General features: G+C 44.1%; 1 protein-coding gene across 3 annotated transcripts in view; it reads right to left on the reverse strand.

The window, feature by feature from the left end:
• The window catches only part of LOC125448607 (rab effector MyRIP-like), a 328,324-nt gene that overhangs the window by 38,709 nt on the left and 273,428 nt on the right, over positions 1 to 16,187 (reverse strand). For 2 of the 3 annotated variants that reach the window (XM_048524019.2, XM_048524011.2), the window contains 3 exons: positions 10,943 to 11,619; positions 4,455 to 4,538; positions 2,423 to 2,680 (listed from right to left, as the gene is read on the reverse strand). In XM_048524019.2, the coding sequence (XP_048379976.1) occupies positions 2,423 to 2,680; positions 4,455 to 4,538; positions 10,943 to 11,619 (1,019 nt within the window). The remainder of the gene's footprint in view (positions 1 to 2,422; positions 2,681 to 4,454; positions 4,539 to 10,942; positions 11,620 to 16,187) is intronic. The other variant, XM_048524027.2, reaches the window with a different exon arrangement.

A 16,187-nucleotide genomic window follows, 5' to 3' on the forward strand; every position in this document is an offset into this window, starting at 1 on the left:
AGCTACCTCGCTGAATGTATTTAAGGCAAGGCTAGCTAAATTTTTGAACAGTAAAGGAATTAAGGGTTATGGTGAGTGGGCGGGTAAGAGGAGCTGAGTCTCAAAAAGATCAGCCATGATCTTATTAAATGGCGGGGCAGGCTAGAGGGGCTGGATGGCCTACTCCTGCTCCTCGTTTTTATGTTTTTATATTATTGATCGAGTAGGTTTTGTTTTATAGTTAATCCATAATCCTGTATTTATTAGGGGAACCTGGATGACAGATATCTTCATCATTGGTGTAACGTCGACAAATCACATGACTGGCTATACTGAGAACTGAGGTAAGCCAGTAAATTTATGTTGCGGCCATGAAGTAGTGGGACGAAAGAGAGAAAGAGAGACAGACAGTGCACTCCCCTCATCTTTGTTGTAACCTAAAGTAATTCAGCCCGGGAACTGCAAAACAGCAACATTTTGCCTCAGAATCCCTGTCTAGCGAGGAAAGAAATTGAACCAAGTCTTGCCCTGCATCCAAGAAATGTCTGGATATTTACTTTGAGGTGTGGATGGTGAGGAGGTGAGTCATTGGGCAGGAGCAAGGAATGGAGGTCCTGCTGAAGTTATTACATAATTCTTCCATTTGTTGTCTGGAAGATGACAAGCCCTGGAAGTGACTAGGCCGGCTCCAAATGGAGTGATGGTAGGGTTAAGCATTCAGTTTACCCAATGTACCTACTGTGAAGTGCCTGTAGTCTGTTTGCCTTTTCTTCATGATGGTGTTTCTAAGATCAGTAGCTGCACACACGGTTAAGTGGCGAGAACAAAGTCTGTACCATTTTTTGAATTTGCATTTTTCACACAAATGAAATAAGGGAAAAGCCAGGGCAGCTAACTGGCCCTCGAAACAAAATTAATACATGTGTTATGGGATAAATGAGTGGAAGTGAGGACACTCGAGTCGGAAACAGCTACTTCAGAAGCAGGCAGCTCTAAAACCATTTCTTTCAGTCATCACCAGAACATAGCACAGCTGTATCTGAGGATCAAAGAGGCACTGGTGATCAGAGAACTTCTTAACAAAAAAAAATCAATATTACTCAATGCGAACCTGTCACCTTTTGGAAGAACACAGCTCTTGTACCTTGCTAACTGATGTTGAGAGGCACTTGAAGACATTTTACATTGTGTTCCCTTTTACATGTTGCTTTTACCCAGATATAGAAACAACAGGCACAGATTATATGACTCATCTCTACTACCACTTTTAGTCCCTGAATGCCAAGTCCTAACTCCTGCTCCCTCACATCTGTTTGATCAACTTGCTGTTAAATTAATTCAGAGATAGTAGGAACTGCCGATGCTGGAGAATCTGAGATAACAAGGTGTGGAGCTGGATGAATACAACAGGCCAAGCAGCATCAGAGGAGCAGGAAGGCTGACGTTTCGGGCCTAGACCCTTCTTCAGAAAATGAAGAAGGGTCTAGGCCTGAAACATTAGCTTTCCTGCTCCTCTGATGCTGCTTGGCCTGTTGTGTTCATCCAGCTCTACACCTTGTTGTCTCTTCTGTTAAATTAATGACTTGCTTGTCAAAGAAGTTTTAATTTAACTTATTATCGGCATCTAAATGAAGCATTGTATCACATACTTTCTTAACAGATAGATGAAATTTGAAATAAAATCTGTGGACAGGTATTCTGATCGACATGCTCTGATTCTTAGGGCTACTTTATCTTGTTCTAAATTCTATGCAGCCATAACCCACTTAACTTCAATGTCTGTATGTGGAATTTGTTGACTAGAATTGCCATTCTTTGCAGTTCCAAAAATACCGTTAGACCTCAGTAGGGGAATTACATGCAAAATTGCATTCTGAGATCACAGAGATTTTACAGTACAGAAGAGGTCCGTTAGGCTTGCCCTCGCTCTCAGCATTATTAACAGTGCTAATCTCCTGCCTTTTTTCTGTAACCCTGGGCATTTTTATATTCTATTGTTTACTGGACTAAAGGCACATAGTTTAGTTGTTAACCAGCTCTGCTACTAATTGTAACAACAAGGTTTTTCATAATAAACAAGTTCTTTTTGAGTTCATTGAAGGAATTTGTGAAACAAATGAAAACAGAGATTGCTGGAGAGGCTCAGCAGGTCTGGCAGTGTCCTGGATAACACTTCTAATCCACTATTTTCTCTCTGCAGATGGTGTCAGACCTATCAAGTCTCTCCAATAATTTCCGTTTTTTGGTTGTTTCAGATCTCCACCATCGACAGTTTTTGTTCTATTTAAGTGCAAACATCTCTTTTGTTGAAGATCACAGATATTAAGAGAAACAAACCGGCCACTGAACAAAACATACGCACAGCTTGTGGAGTAGTGGGGCTTGATGGCCTCTGCATTCCTCCCATCAGAAGTGTAACAATAAATGTGAACAGTTGACTTACTCTCATGAGTTCATCTTGAATGTGCTTGTGGTCTTCATCACACGAGCTCTCCTGAGCTCCCTCAGTTGTATCTGGATCGAGCTCATCCCCAGATGACGACTCCTTGTCACTTAGTTTTGTTGCAAGCCGAACCAACTTGGTTCTTAGTTTCTCTTCCATTAAATCTGCATGAGTTCTAGAAAATGTGACTCCACTATCTGGATCCAGATTGGATTTCCTCTCTGGGTTTTGGGCCTTATGTGCAGAAATAGGCGATTCCTTTAAAAAGAAAGGTTCAATTAATTGGCATTTGACTGACTTATAAAGAATGAAATTTGTTAGCGAGTTTTGAAAAGATTTGTAGCTCAGGGAATGACATCACCAACCCAAGGAAACCTGACCAGATAAATAGAAAGCGGGACATAACACCAGCGCTTCGTCGGAGGCTCACTGATGATGTTACCGAGAATGGTGACGAAACGTCTGAAAACTAACCTTCCAGCTCAGCGAGCAAACTCACATCCAGAATGAAATTTGTACTCATGTAAAAGTTGCCAACAATATTTGGCTTCAAAATGCTTAGCTCTTCATATGTAGCATGTATGAACGGAGCCCCAGTATTTAACCCAAGAAGTCCTTAATGTTTTGCTCTATTTTTGGCAGAGATGTTGATGGCAACAGTCTAATGAGACTTTTTCACAAGAGATCTTTTCTGAGTTAGATGCTACACATACCAATAGATGGCCTGGGAAGGGTGTTCCTGTCTGCATTTAGGACCACGGCCAGCGTTTGGTGTCAAGAGTCATTTCAGACGTGGGTTTAAACCCCTCCAAAGAATCACCCATGTTAAAGTTAATCCACTACTTGTCTGCCTAAAAGTCTGGTCTCAAAACCTCCCCTCTTACACTAGTATGTGTGATGCATTTTAAATGGGTATGACCATTTCCACAGTGATCTCTCCCACTTGAAGAAATCTTCTTTCATCTCGGACAGATGACAGACTACTCCGAAAACAAGAGTATTGACAGTAAAGGGCTGGACTTTACTGCCACAATCGGGACGTGTGCTCCCGCTCTGCATAGCAAATGTAAAACAGGGCGCGATGATGTTGAAATGGCGACAGGGCATCATCATACCAGTCTCTGAAACCACGAACGGCAAATGGCACAAATCCAGTCATACGGAAGTGGCTAATTAACCAGCTACTGAGCTCATTCATGACCCAATGGTCTGCAATCTTTCATTATGCGGGAATCTGATGACAGAACGTGTGGGAGCACTTTACGCCAATTCTGATGGGGTGGCACAAGGGCAGAAGAAACACCCCTGTCGGTGGGACCATGGTTGAATGTAGCAGGCGGGTTCTGCTGGTTATAGTTTTTAAACTGCTTTCTGGTTGGCTCTTTGGAGACTTTAATAAAACATGGAGACAGATTTCTTAAGCTGCTGTTGGATCCAACTTCCTGGTTGTAAAGTAACCCTGCTGTCACATGACATCTAGGCTTTGGTCCCTTACCCCCTCAGTGGCAGCGGGGCCTCCCCTTTGCAACGTTAATTGGTCTCCTTCCTGCTGGATGATCACTAATTGGTCATCCAGTGTTTATGCTCTGTTTTCATCCCACTGAGAAACATAAAGTCCAGGCCAACATGTTGTGAAGCTGAACTGGTACAAGCAAACACGAAGCAGCAGGGTGAACTCATCTACAGGCAAACATCAATATTCTGCAACATTGCGGGTTTAACACAATGAGATTGCTCAAACATGAAAGATGGTCAAAGGCAGAGGATGTGGTGGAGTAGGAGCATGGTTCTTACATCCAAAACATTATTGGATACTACAAAGACTGTGGGACAGTCTGCAGAATGCCTGTATCATTGAGACAGTTAGCAACAGAAATTACAATATGACACAGCAATGGAACACCATGTTTGATGAGACTGGCCCATTGGAGAGATCTGGGCAAAAATAAATACATTCTGAATGGATGAGCATTCCTACGTAAACTCAGAATGTGCTTACTTTAACATAGGTGGTTGCAAAGACAAAGTTTACCTCTCTGCTCCAGGTCCCCAAACTAATTCTCCTCTCCAGCCTTGAAAGGCTCTGCTCCATCACGAACATACACCTGCTCAGCTCCTTAGGTCGAAGAGAAGGGGTTCAGTGTCAGAAAGAAGGGTGGTGAGTGGAGTAGTAAGTGGCACACAGCACATGTGCTCAGTGTCCAAGCCCATGTTCCTGCAATCATTGACCAATCATCTAACCTTGACTGATAGCCTGATTTTGAAACTGTCTCAGAACTAGTGTGGCTATTTTCGAACAGCTACCAAAGATTAAGTGGGACAAATGGTCTCATTCTGTAGCTCCAATACTCAATAATTTCTTAACATTTTCGAGTAATCAAATCTTTTTGATTGAATTTGGTTATTTCTGGTAAAATTATTAGGAAAACAGAAGCCACACCACAAATTCCCTTCTCTTGTTTCCAACTCTATCTTGGGCAGATGGGAGCATTGTGGAATTGTCACTGAACTAGTAATCCAGAAGACCAGTGGGGACAGGAGTTCAAATCCCAAAGAGGCAGCTGATGGAATTTAAATTCATAAAATCAGGAACAGGAAACAGTGACTATGACAGCTATCATTCATTGCTGCTTAAAAACTCATCTGGTTCACTCATGTCCTGTACGGAAGGAAATTGACCTTCCTTGCCTAGTTTGGCCTACACCTGACTCCAGTTCATTGGCTTAAATGCCCTCTGAAATGGCTGGACGAGCCATTCAGTTTAAGGGTTGGGGGATAAATGCTGGCCTACCAAAGGACATTTACATCCCATGGAAGTATAAAGTATCCCCCTCTTTGGATGTGTCTAAGGCTGAGCTGGTTCTTCACAACCTTGACCCTGAGCTCAGATTCCAAGCTCCTTTCCATCAGTTAGACCATCTTTAAAATTCTAAACTTAGCCACTTGCAGTTCTTCTTCATCCTACCTGCTGCTCAAATCCTCAAACATGGTTTTGTTACGTTTATTCTAAAACCCTCTTTGACACACCTTCCACTCCATTCTCATACTCCCAACCAGTGGCTGATGATGTCATCAAGCCTAACTATGGAATTGTGATGGGCATTTCTTCATTCAGCTTATTAATGCCAAACTAATTAACCTTCTTCTGATTATAATTCTGAGTTTGGAGCATGAATGGGCTGTTTGGGACCTCAAACCATTCTCTGCCATTTGAGAAGATCATGCTAATGTGAGTGTGGCCTCACCTCCATCGCACCATTTACACCTCAACAGCCTTTTGCTGCTCCACAATCTATCTACCTCCTCCTCAAAAATTCTCAATGGCCCCGCCTCCATTGCATTCTGGGAAGAGTTCCACACATTTAAGACCCTCTGAGTGAAAGAATTCTTCCACATCGCTCTCTAAAGATCATCATAGAATCCCCACAGTGTGGAAATAGGTTCTTTTGTCCATCAAGTCCACACTGACCCTCCAAAGAGCAACCCACCTGGGCCTACGCCCCACACCCTATCCCTATAACCCTGCATTTCCCATGGCTAACCCACCTAGCCTGTTCATTGCCAATCCACTTAATCTGCACATCTTTGGACAGTGGGAGGAACCGGAGCACCCAGGCTGATCTGTTTATCCTCAAATCCACTTTCCTGCCATTTGCCTATAACCCTTGATTCCCTTTCTGATTAGAAATCTGTTTACTTCAACCTTGGGATATATTTAAAAACCCAGTCGCAACAGCTCTCTGCAGTAAGAATTTTACAGATTCACTCCCTCTGAGAGAAATTCTTTCTCATCTCTGTCTAAAGTGAGCAGCCCGTCATTCTGAAATTACGCTGTCTGATCCTAGACTCTCCCACAAGGGGAAACTACCTCTGCATCTCCTCTAAGAATCTTATACATATCAAAACAAAAAATTTGTACTTTGGAAATTTACTTTTTTTTTATTTAGCCTGCTTTTCAGAGATGTCATTACACATCTTTTGAGCAGGTGGGTCTTGAACCTGGGCCCCCTAGTCCAGGGGCAGGAACACTATTGACTGCACCACAAATTCTTCTAAATCCCAATGAGTATACACCCAACCTATGGAACATCTCCTCATACGTAAGTTCCTCTGTAGCTGATATCAGCCCAGTGAACCTTCTCTGGGCTTACTCCAAAATCTTTCCGAAATGTTCACAGTATTCTGTGATCAGACTACTGCTTACTAAAGTTTTTAGCAAGACCTCCCTACTTTTATACTCCATTCCCTTTGCAATAAAGGTCTTTATTTTTAAACTGTAGCCCCTACGTCTAATCACTCCTGCAAAGGGGAAACACCTTCTCAGCACCCAGCTGGTATATTCAACTGAAGACCTGATGTTTCAACAAGGTTACCCTCTATTCTTCTCAACTCCAAAGAACACAAGGTAACCACAATATAACCCCTGCATTCGAAACTATTTTAAACTATGCCCTCGTACAATTGTTGGATGACTGAAGTGGTTTTTAAATGGGCAGAAGGTCTATTATTGTTTAATTCATTCACAGGATGAGGGTGTCGCTTGCGAGGCAGCATGTATTACCCATCCCTAATTGCCCGGAGGGCAGTTAAGATTCAGTTGCATTTGTTGAGGGTTTGGAGTCACACGCAGGCCAGACCAGGTAAAGATGGCAGTATCCTTCCCTAAAGGACACTGGTGAGCCACATACATTTTTCCAACAATTGACAACGGTGTCATTAGGCTCTTAATTCCAGATTTTGTTTTAACTGAATTCAAATGCTACCACTGTGGCAGGAGTTGAATCCAGAACATTACTCTGAATCACTCTTCTAGTGATAATGTCACTAGGCCACTGCCTCCCTTTGTTTTATTTTAATTCATCATTTATGCACATTTTCCGACTGAAAATGCTAGCCTTATATACACAACAGAGTGGCATTTTCTCTGAGCACTTGTTTTAATTCGCTTGGATGACAAAGATGTTGCTCAAGTGCTGTTTTGAGAGTCTCAGTCACCGCTGATCATCGAGTATTAGGTGACACCTTGTGGAGATTGCTTGACATTCCCAACTTCCTATTCACTGTGAGGTTTGTACACTGAACGTTGCTTCTGCACACTCCAGCTGACAAAGGGGTGAACAATGGAAAATATCGCAAAAAAGAGATTGAAAATAGCTTTTAAAGTCACTAATGGTAAAAGGGCCAATTTTCTCTCCAATTTTCTTTTGCGATATGGATGCTCTGCATGGTCCCTCTGAAACTGCTGTGCAAATCTTCATTGGGAACATTAGTTACATACAGCCTGTCTGGTCATTGTGCAATATGTACTCAAATGCTACCTGCATGGGCAGTTGACAGGGAACATTGAGGGTTCTATAGAGCAGCCACAGAGAAACAATTTTCTTGGCCAAGTGGCGATAATTTTAAAACTAGAACTAGGTCAGTAATGAGAAAAAGTAGCAAGGTTCCATTCCTCACCAATGAAGCAATGGAACTCTTTCCCCAGAAATTTCCACCTGCTGTGTCAGTCGAAGTTTTCGAGACAGTTTTTGATGAGTTTTGTGTCGTAAGCGACTACACTTCGAGGCTACACATTTGACCGTAAAGTCGGGAGGGGGCTCCTGAGGTTGTGAAAGTTATTATGCGACAAAAAACATATGGTATTTGTGAGGGAAGGATGCTACTTGTTTTCTACCTTCACAGGCTGATCCCAGTAGATCCAAGATCATTTAACACCCTGTGGAGTGCTCAGTGGCTGGAGATAAGACTTTTACCCTTCATTTGGATCTGAGAAGTCAGCAGCTCTGCGGTCTCAGCGGTGCCACTGGTTACGGTGGCCAATGTTGGTACTGCAGGCATTCCTTTCAGCTGGAGACCATGGACGCTTGTCAGTCCAGAGTTTCCCAAAAGGGAGAGGAGGGGAGGCTGGTGGGTTGGAGCATGGTGTGGGGGGTGGGGGAGGATGTAAGCGCCTGCTGTGATGATAGGACACTTGAAGAGGCAACATTCAGAGTGTGAGGGGGTAACAGATTTTGTTGTAGAGGGTGGTGGTGGGTGTGGGCGAGGTGAAACAGGCCAATTTGGATACAGCACTCATGAGGGAGGTGCTATCCACCACCATCTCCCCTCACCTACTTTGGCATTTGAGGTTCAGGCATGGGAACCTGCCGGGCTCTCCCCTGTGCTTAAAACTGTCTCTCTGGGGCCTCAAGGTGAGGCTGGGAAGGTGGGTGATGGTGTGTAACTGGCCTTCAATCAGCCATTTAGGAATCTCCAATGGGGTGACATGAGGTGAGCACAGTTTAAGAATAAGACTCCCTTTTAAGATTGATTTGAGGAGAATTCCTTTCTGTCTGCGGGTCATTAGTCTGTGGAATTCACTTCCCAAGAAAGTAGCGGAGTTGCAACATTGAATATATTCAAGGCTGATTCAGACGGACCTTTGATCGATAAAGGAGTCAAGGTTTATGGGGACAGACAGGAAAATAGGATTGAGAACTCAACCGGATCACCCACCATCTGACTGTATGGGGTAGCAGGCCTGAAAGGCTCAATAGCCTAATGCAGCTCTTCCATCCGAAGTACTTGACTTAGTCACCAATTAACCCATTCTGGGATTTTCATCCCGTGCACATTTTGAAAAAAAAAATCCATTTCAGCTCCCATGTTCCAGGCTTTGTCTTGTGTTTGGGTTTATTTTGGTGTTGCTTTTAACTTACTTCTATCTAATTTCTAGCTTCCTCTATCTCTTTAAATCCCTCTAATTTCGTAGCTAATTGCATTGCAATAGACATTGATGTGATTCGATTGTTGTAACAATGAAGGCTATAAGAAAAACCTCTATTTGAAACCTGCAGACAGGAAGTGTGACCTTTCTTTCATTTAGCATAGGAAGAGGAATAGGCCATCAAATCCCTTAAGCCTGTACCACCATTCAATGAGATCACGGCTGATCTGTGGCCCTAACTCCATATCCTTTCCTTTGGCCCATATCCCTTAATACCGTTACTTAACAAAAATGTATTTATCACAGATTTAAAATGAACTGATCCAATATCCACTGTCATTTGTGGAAGAGATCCTCTACCACCCGTTGAATGTAGAAGTGCTTCCCAACATCTCTCGAAAATCCCCAACCAGTGGGAATAGTTTATCTTTATCTATCCCACCTTTTCCTATTAATATCTTGAAGACTTCAATCAAATTCACCCCTTAGCATTCAGAATTCCAGAGAAAACAGACCTAATTTGTGTAATCTCTTCTTGTAACCTAACCCTGCAGATCCAAGTATCACTCTTGAAAACCTATGTTGAACTGTCTCCAAGGCTCAACCACCCTTCCTAAAGTGTAGTGCCCAGATCTGCTTACAGTACTCCAAGTGGGGTCTAACCAGGCCTTTGGACCCAGCACTCATTGGAAAAACTTAATGGTTCAGTCCCAAAGAACAACCCTGTAATTTAGCCTGCACAAAAGCTCCTGAAGATGCATTGTAACTGTAGTGATCGGAACCAGGTGGACCTTATTGACTGTGAGATCCCTGATTGGAGCTGCTAACCTGGGCCAATCAGGGAGCCCTGGCTGATGAATATAAACAGGAAATCTTGCCCCCTTAGCTAGCTTTGCTTGTTATTTGTTCCTGGCTATGTGGGTGATTTTTCATTGTAAAAGAAAAATAACTTTGCTCAACAAAAATGTTCCTGGCTACATGGGTGATTTTTCATTGTAAAAGAAATATAAACAGGGGATCTAGAATCTCCTGACTTCAGAGACTGACTCCAAACTGGCTGGTCACTATAAAAAGAGAGCACAGCTTCACACTTTGCCTTTAATTTCCACTCTACTATACTCAGCAGTGCACCCCAGTAAGCTCTGATGTTCCCAGTGACACCCAAGACTTGCACTGCAGACACTCAAAAGGGGCTGAGGTTTGGAACTCTCTTCCACAAATACGACACTGGACATTAGATCAGTTGTGAATTTTAAATCTGCAATAGATACATTTTTGTTGAGCAAAGTTATTAAGAGATATGGGCCAAAGGCAGGGATATGGAGTTAGGGCCCAGAGCAGCCATGATTTTATTGAATGGTGGAGCAGGCTTGATGGGCTGAATGGCCTACTCTTGTTCCTATTGTTCTCAGCAACTGTTATGGACAAACGTGAGGGATAACTTGTCTTGCTACAGCAGTCTATAGTTTGCTCTATGATTACGCTGCCTAGCATTTTTTTTGAAGAAGTAAATTGCTTCATTATCCACAAATCTAGTTTGTACCTCACGTTCCACTGGAGCAATTTCAACTCTGTGCAATAGCGAGGAAGCATCTCCCTGCTTTGAAGTTGGTGGAACTGACAATTGACAGAGAGTCGATCATTCGCTTGCTTCAAATCTCACTGTCAACATGATATTATCAGTGGCACTTTGTAATTATAATGTGATAATGTAAATGTCCCCAGTGAATAGCCACAATAAAACAGCAAAGAACTACTGTAATTACATCTGATGCAATGATATCGATCGAACAAGGTGAAAAGTATGAGGTTACCTGGCATGTGTTTTTAGAAAGCGACTGTTGGATTTTCAAAGGGCTGTCTGTTTCGTGCTCCTGAGGTGAGCATTTGTTTCGTCTTCTCCGCCTGTGTTTCCTCTCTGACTCATCAGGGATATCTTCGCCCTCGCTGCTGTCTACGTTCCCAAATCCTTGCGGCTGTGCGTTGTAGTTTATGTCCAGCTGCCCAGCAGAGTGAGCACTGGCTGGTTTGGCTGCGTTGTGGCTTGACTTTCTCTTGTCTGCAGTAACCCGGCCATCTGAGCCGCGTATCGATATCTGCACCGAGCCGGTGGAGGATGTTTCCGAGTCCGAGCACATGGCCTCCGTGTTGGTGTATCGGCCAGAAGATGGCGAGGTGACCGGCTGGCGCTTTCCGTCGGCGCCCAGCCAGTCATTGTCGTGCTGCGAGTCAGTGAAGTAGGTCTCATCTGACAGCTTGGCCGAGCATTGCCTCAACTCACCGAGGTCAGCAGCACTCCAACCAATATCATCGTCATTGTCATCATCTGTCCCCATCTCGTCATAAGCGGACACAATGTCTGCCTCATTCTCCAATGCAATGAACACTCTGCTCTTTGGTTTGGCTAGCAATCGAGGGCGGCTAGCTGGTGTGCTCTGCATTGCCATCCAGTTCCCATCAGGACTGTGCATCATGGCCATTGCTGAGGAACCTGCAAAGTAAGCAGAATCACAGGTTCCCTACGCTGCAGAAAGAGGCTGTCTGGCTCATTGAGTCTGCACCGTCCCTCTGAGCAACATCGCGCCCTGACCCTGTCCCCATAAACCCACATTTTACCATGGCTAATCAACCCAACCTGCACATTCCTAGACATTAGGGGGCAATTTAACATGGACAGTCCACCTAACCACCCAACTGCAATCCACCTAAGCAGATTAATGCAACATGAAACCATAATTAGCAGGGTATTACTGGCTGTGATAAGGCCACAAGGCACAGGAGCAGAAATTAGGCCATTTGGTCCATTGAGTTTGCTCCACCATTCAAATATGCCCTATAAGTTTCTCAGCACCATTCTCCCGCCTTCTGATTGGTATGGCAGGTAGGCACAACATCGAGGGCCGAAGGGCCTGTACTGTGCTGTAATGTTCTGTGTTCTCTAGGTAACCTATGATACCCTTAAAATTAGGAAACTATCTATCTCTGCCTTAAATATGCTCAATAACCAGGTCTCCACAGTATTCACAGTGGCAATGAATTCCACAGATTCAAATGATGGCTGGGAAAACACATTCAACAAGGCAGCCCCATTACTTTACCCTGAATAACTCAATGAGGTCTCAAGGTGCAGTGGATAGCCTCCCTACCTCTGGATCAGATGCTCTCTGTTCAAATCCCACACCAGGATTTGTTGGTACATGGGGGTTTTGTAAAAGGCTGCCAGTCAGCCTGTAAACTCTCCCAGTGCACCCCACTGCAGATAGCACGAGCAGGAGGGTTTCTTGGTCGGTCACTCTTCAAAAAGCAATGTCTAACCATGGATAATAAAATGTGAGGCTGGATAAACACAGCAGGCCCAGCAGCATCTCAGGAGCACAAAAGCTGACGTTTCGGGCCTAGACCCTTCATCAGAGAACCATGGATACTTTTGGAAATCATTGACCAACTCTCAGAAACAAGAATGGATGAACAGACAGTCTGATGAGATTGAGGGATGAATAGGATTGAAAATTCAAAATGACTTTTGAGAAGGTGGAGCATAAAACAAGGGAATTACATTTGGGTCCTGAAGCTTACTGCTTCCATCTGACAGCGTGGAGCAAAGCACAACAGAGATGGGCTGCTGAGACTGTATACAACTCTGGTCAGACCACTTTTGGAATACAGTGAGCAGTTTTAGTCCCTGCATCTGAGGAAAGATGGGCTGGCTTTGGAGGTGGGCAGGGGTGGGGGCAGTGTGGGGGAGAGTCCAGAAGAGCTTTACAAGAATGGGATAAAGGGCTTGTCATATGAGGAGCAGTTGAAGTCTCTGGGTTTGTACTTGGTGGAGTTTAGAAGGATGAGGGGATCTGATTGAAACTTACAGAATATTGAGAGGCCCTGATAGAGTGGACAGGGTTTCTGCTAGTAGGAGAGACTAGGACCTAAGGGCACATCCTCATTGAATTGGTAACCATTTAGAACTGAGATGTGGAGGAATTTCTCCAGCCAGAGAGTGGTTACACCATGGAACTCATTGCTGCAGAGGACCAGAGGCCAAGTCATTGAGTGTATTTAAGACAGAATAATTGATTGGTAATGAGATCAAGGGCTACAGGGAGAAGGCAAGGGAATGGGTTGAAAAACATTTCAGCCATGATCGAATGGCAGAGCAATGGGCTGAACAACCTAATTCTGCTCCAATGTGTTGTTTTTGTACAGTCATAGAGCCTCCATAATCTAGTTAACCTCAATGGTAAAGATACACAATTCTGCTTTGATTCCCCCCAAAGAGAAGTCAATTTAAAATATTCTGGGGTTCCATTTGCTCAGATACAATGGGATCATTTGAATTTGTGAATTACTGTAAAGCGGGCAAGAGTGAAGCTTAGCCTCCTGGCAAACCTCTCACCCAATTTTCATCTCCAAATGAAGAAAAGAAGGCTGATGATTGGCCATTGCCTGTGTTATTCTGGTCAAAGTGATAGCTAGAGAATCTCAGAATATTTTATCATGTGTCCCTCCAACCTCTTCAGTATCTTAAATCCATGCTTGATACTTCCCTTTTCTATTCTTTCAAGGGTAAGGCCAGCATTCATCACCCATCCTAACTGGCCCTGAACTGACTGGTTTGTTAGGGCCATTTAAGAGGGCAGTGAAGAGTCCAGCCATGTTGCTCTGTGTCTGGAGTCACACGTAGGCCAGACCAAGTAGTGACGGCAAATATCCTTTTTTAGAGGGCATCATTGAACCGGATAGGGATGTTACAACCATCAATGACTGTTGTGGTGGTTACCATTTCTGAGACGAATGTTCTACCACTTTTATGAACTGAATTTAAAGTGCATGGCCACTATGGTGAGATATGAACCCATGTACCCAGAGCGTTAACTGGGTTGCGGGATTACAAGTCCAATAATTTTACAACTGAAAAGTAACCTTTGATCCAACAAGGATTTATCATCCTCAGTATGACAACATTCAACTGAACTCCTCCTCCCCCCACGCCCGCTACACACACACCAGGCCTTGTTACCACATGGCCTGCCACTACACACCCCCTGTTGTTAGTCACTAACAGTCCCCATTAACAACTATTCACCCTCCCAGCCTGATCATTAGCAACTCCTTTGTCTGTCCAACTGTCTTTCTCTCTCTTTGGGCTCTACCCTAATTATTTACTTCCTATCCCACCCACCTCCCTATTTTCTGCATATAAGCTGACAGTTTGCCAGCCACCATCAGTTCTGAGTAAGGGTCACCGGACGTGATATGTTAACTCTGTTCTTTCCTTCACAGATGCTGTCAGACCTGTTTCAGTGGCTGTCCGGGGAGATGGAACGTTTCTGATTTCTGCTACCTTCTTTATGAAAAGGTGTTCCCATGGAAAACCTGGCCCACCATTCAGTGGGAAAACACTTCCTGATTTATCTTTTCAATCGCTCCAAACACCTCAAACAAAATTCCTTGTAACCTTCCCAGCTGTCATTACAAGAGAATTTCTCCCCAGTCTCGTCTCTTAACTAGGGCCTGTCTTACCCTGTGTATCAACATGAATCTCTTATGTACCTTACTGATGGCCTTGATGTTTTTCTTAAAGTAGGTCACTCAAAACTGGGTAATGTGCTTGAAAAGTGGCATAATCAATGAGAGATTTTGGTTTAGCCTTACCCAGCTTTGTGTTTGTACACTGGACCCTTATTTATAAAACCTTGGATTCCAAATTGCTTTAAAAAAAAACACAACTCTGTCAACCTGCCCTCCCGCGTGTATTTATGGCTGTAACCGTGTAGTTAATCAACCAGCAGTCAAATCACAAATAGCCCCCTTCCAGCCGACCATTCCTCTTCAGAGCGTTTGTTAGCAGGTATCGCGAGCCAAGATCAGAATTAGGGCAATTTGGATGTATTTGGAAAAGGTATTTAAACGATTTTGCTTGGGACCGGGCACTCTAGTCTCAGCAATCAATGCTATACTCTTCCTGACTGGAGTGGGAAACAATGTTATCATTAGATTCCCTACAGTTTGGAAACAGGCCCTTCAGCCCAACAAGTCCACGCTGCCCCTTGAAGCATCCGACCCAGACCCATCCCCCTAAACCCACACACCCCTGAACACTACGGGCAATTTAGCATGGCCAATCCACCTTGCCTGCACATATTTGGACTGTGGGAGGAAACCAGAGCACCCGGAGGAAACCCACGCAGACACGGGGAGAATGTGCAAACTCCACACAGACAGTCACCTGAGGTCGGAATCAAACCTGGGTCGCTGACGCTGTGAGGCTGCAGTGCTAACCACTGAGCCACCGTGCTGCCCCTCTCATCCCTTCCTTACTATTGATACTAGTCCTCCAGAATCTTGTTCACTCATCTAAACTTTTAACAATATGCCACCAGCCATCTCTCTATCTCTCTCTCCCTCTGATGAAGGGATTGCCCTTTGGTCCTCGAGGACTATGACATCTTATCCTTCTATACTATGGCAGATAGGGGTCTGGAAGGCACTGCTTGAGGCAGGTAGGCTCATAAGTTTTAACAAGAACTTGAACAAGCACTTGAAGTTTCATGGGGAGGCACGGTGACTCAGTGGTTAGCACTACTGCCTCACAGTGCCAGGGGCCTGGGTTCAATTCCACCCCCAGGTGACTGTTTGCAGTTTGCACATTCTCCCCGTGTCTGTGAGGGTTTTCTCCCACAGTCTGAGGATATGCAGGTTAGGTGGATTGGCCTTGGGAAATTGCCCCTAGTGTTCAGGGATGTGCAGACTAGGTGCCTTAGTCATGGGAAATGCAGGGATAGGATAGTGGGGCGATCTGGGTGGGATGCTCTTTAGAGGGTCAGTGTAGACTTGATTGGTCAAACGGCCTCTTTCCACATTGTCAGGTTTCTAAAAATTAACATTCAAGGCTATGGGCTGGAAAGGTCTGGTGTAGAACCTAGTTCAATCTTGCTCATTAATCCTTAGCTTTGCTCCCTAATCTGTTCCCTTTGTCTCAGCTCACTTGCAGTGTGAGTTTTCCGCTTTTAAATTGACAAAATTAATCCACTGCTTACCCTCACTGCTTGCATTCAGGATTTT

The sequence above is a fragment of the Stegostoma tigrinum genome, chromosome 2 (genome assembly GCF_030684315.1).
Source record: "Stegostoma tigrinum isolate sSteTig4 chromosome 2, sSteTig4.hap1, whole genome shotgun sequence".
In the NCBI taxonomy this organism is placed as follows: domain Eukaryota; kingdom Metazoa; phylum Chordata; class Chondrichthyes; order Orectolobiformes; family Stegostomatidae; genus Stegostoma; species Stegostoma tigrinum.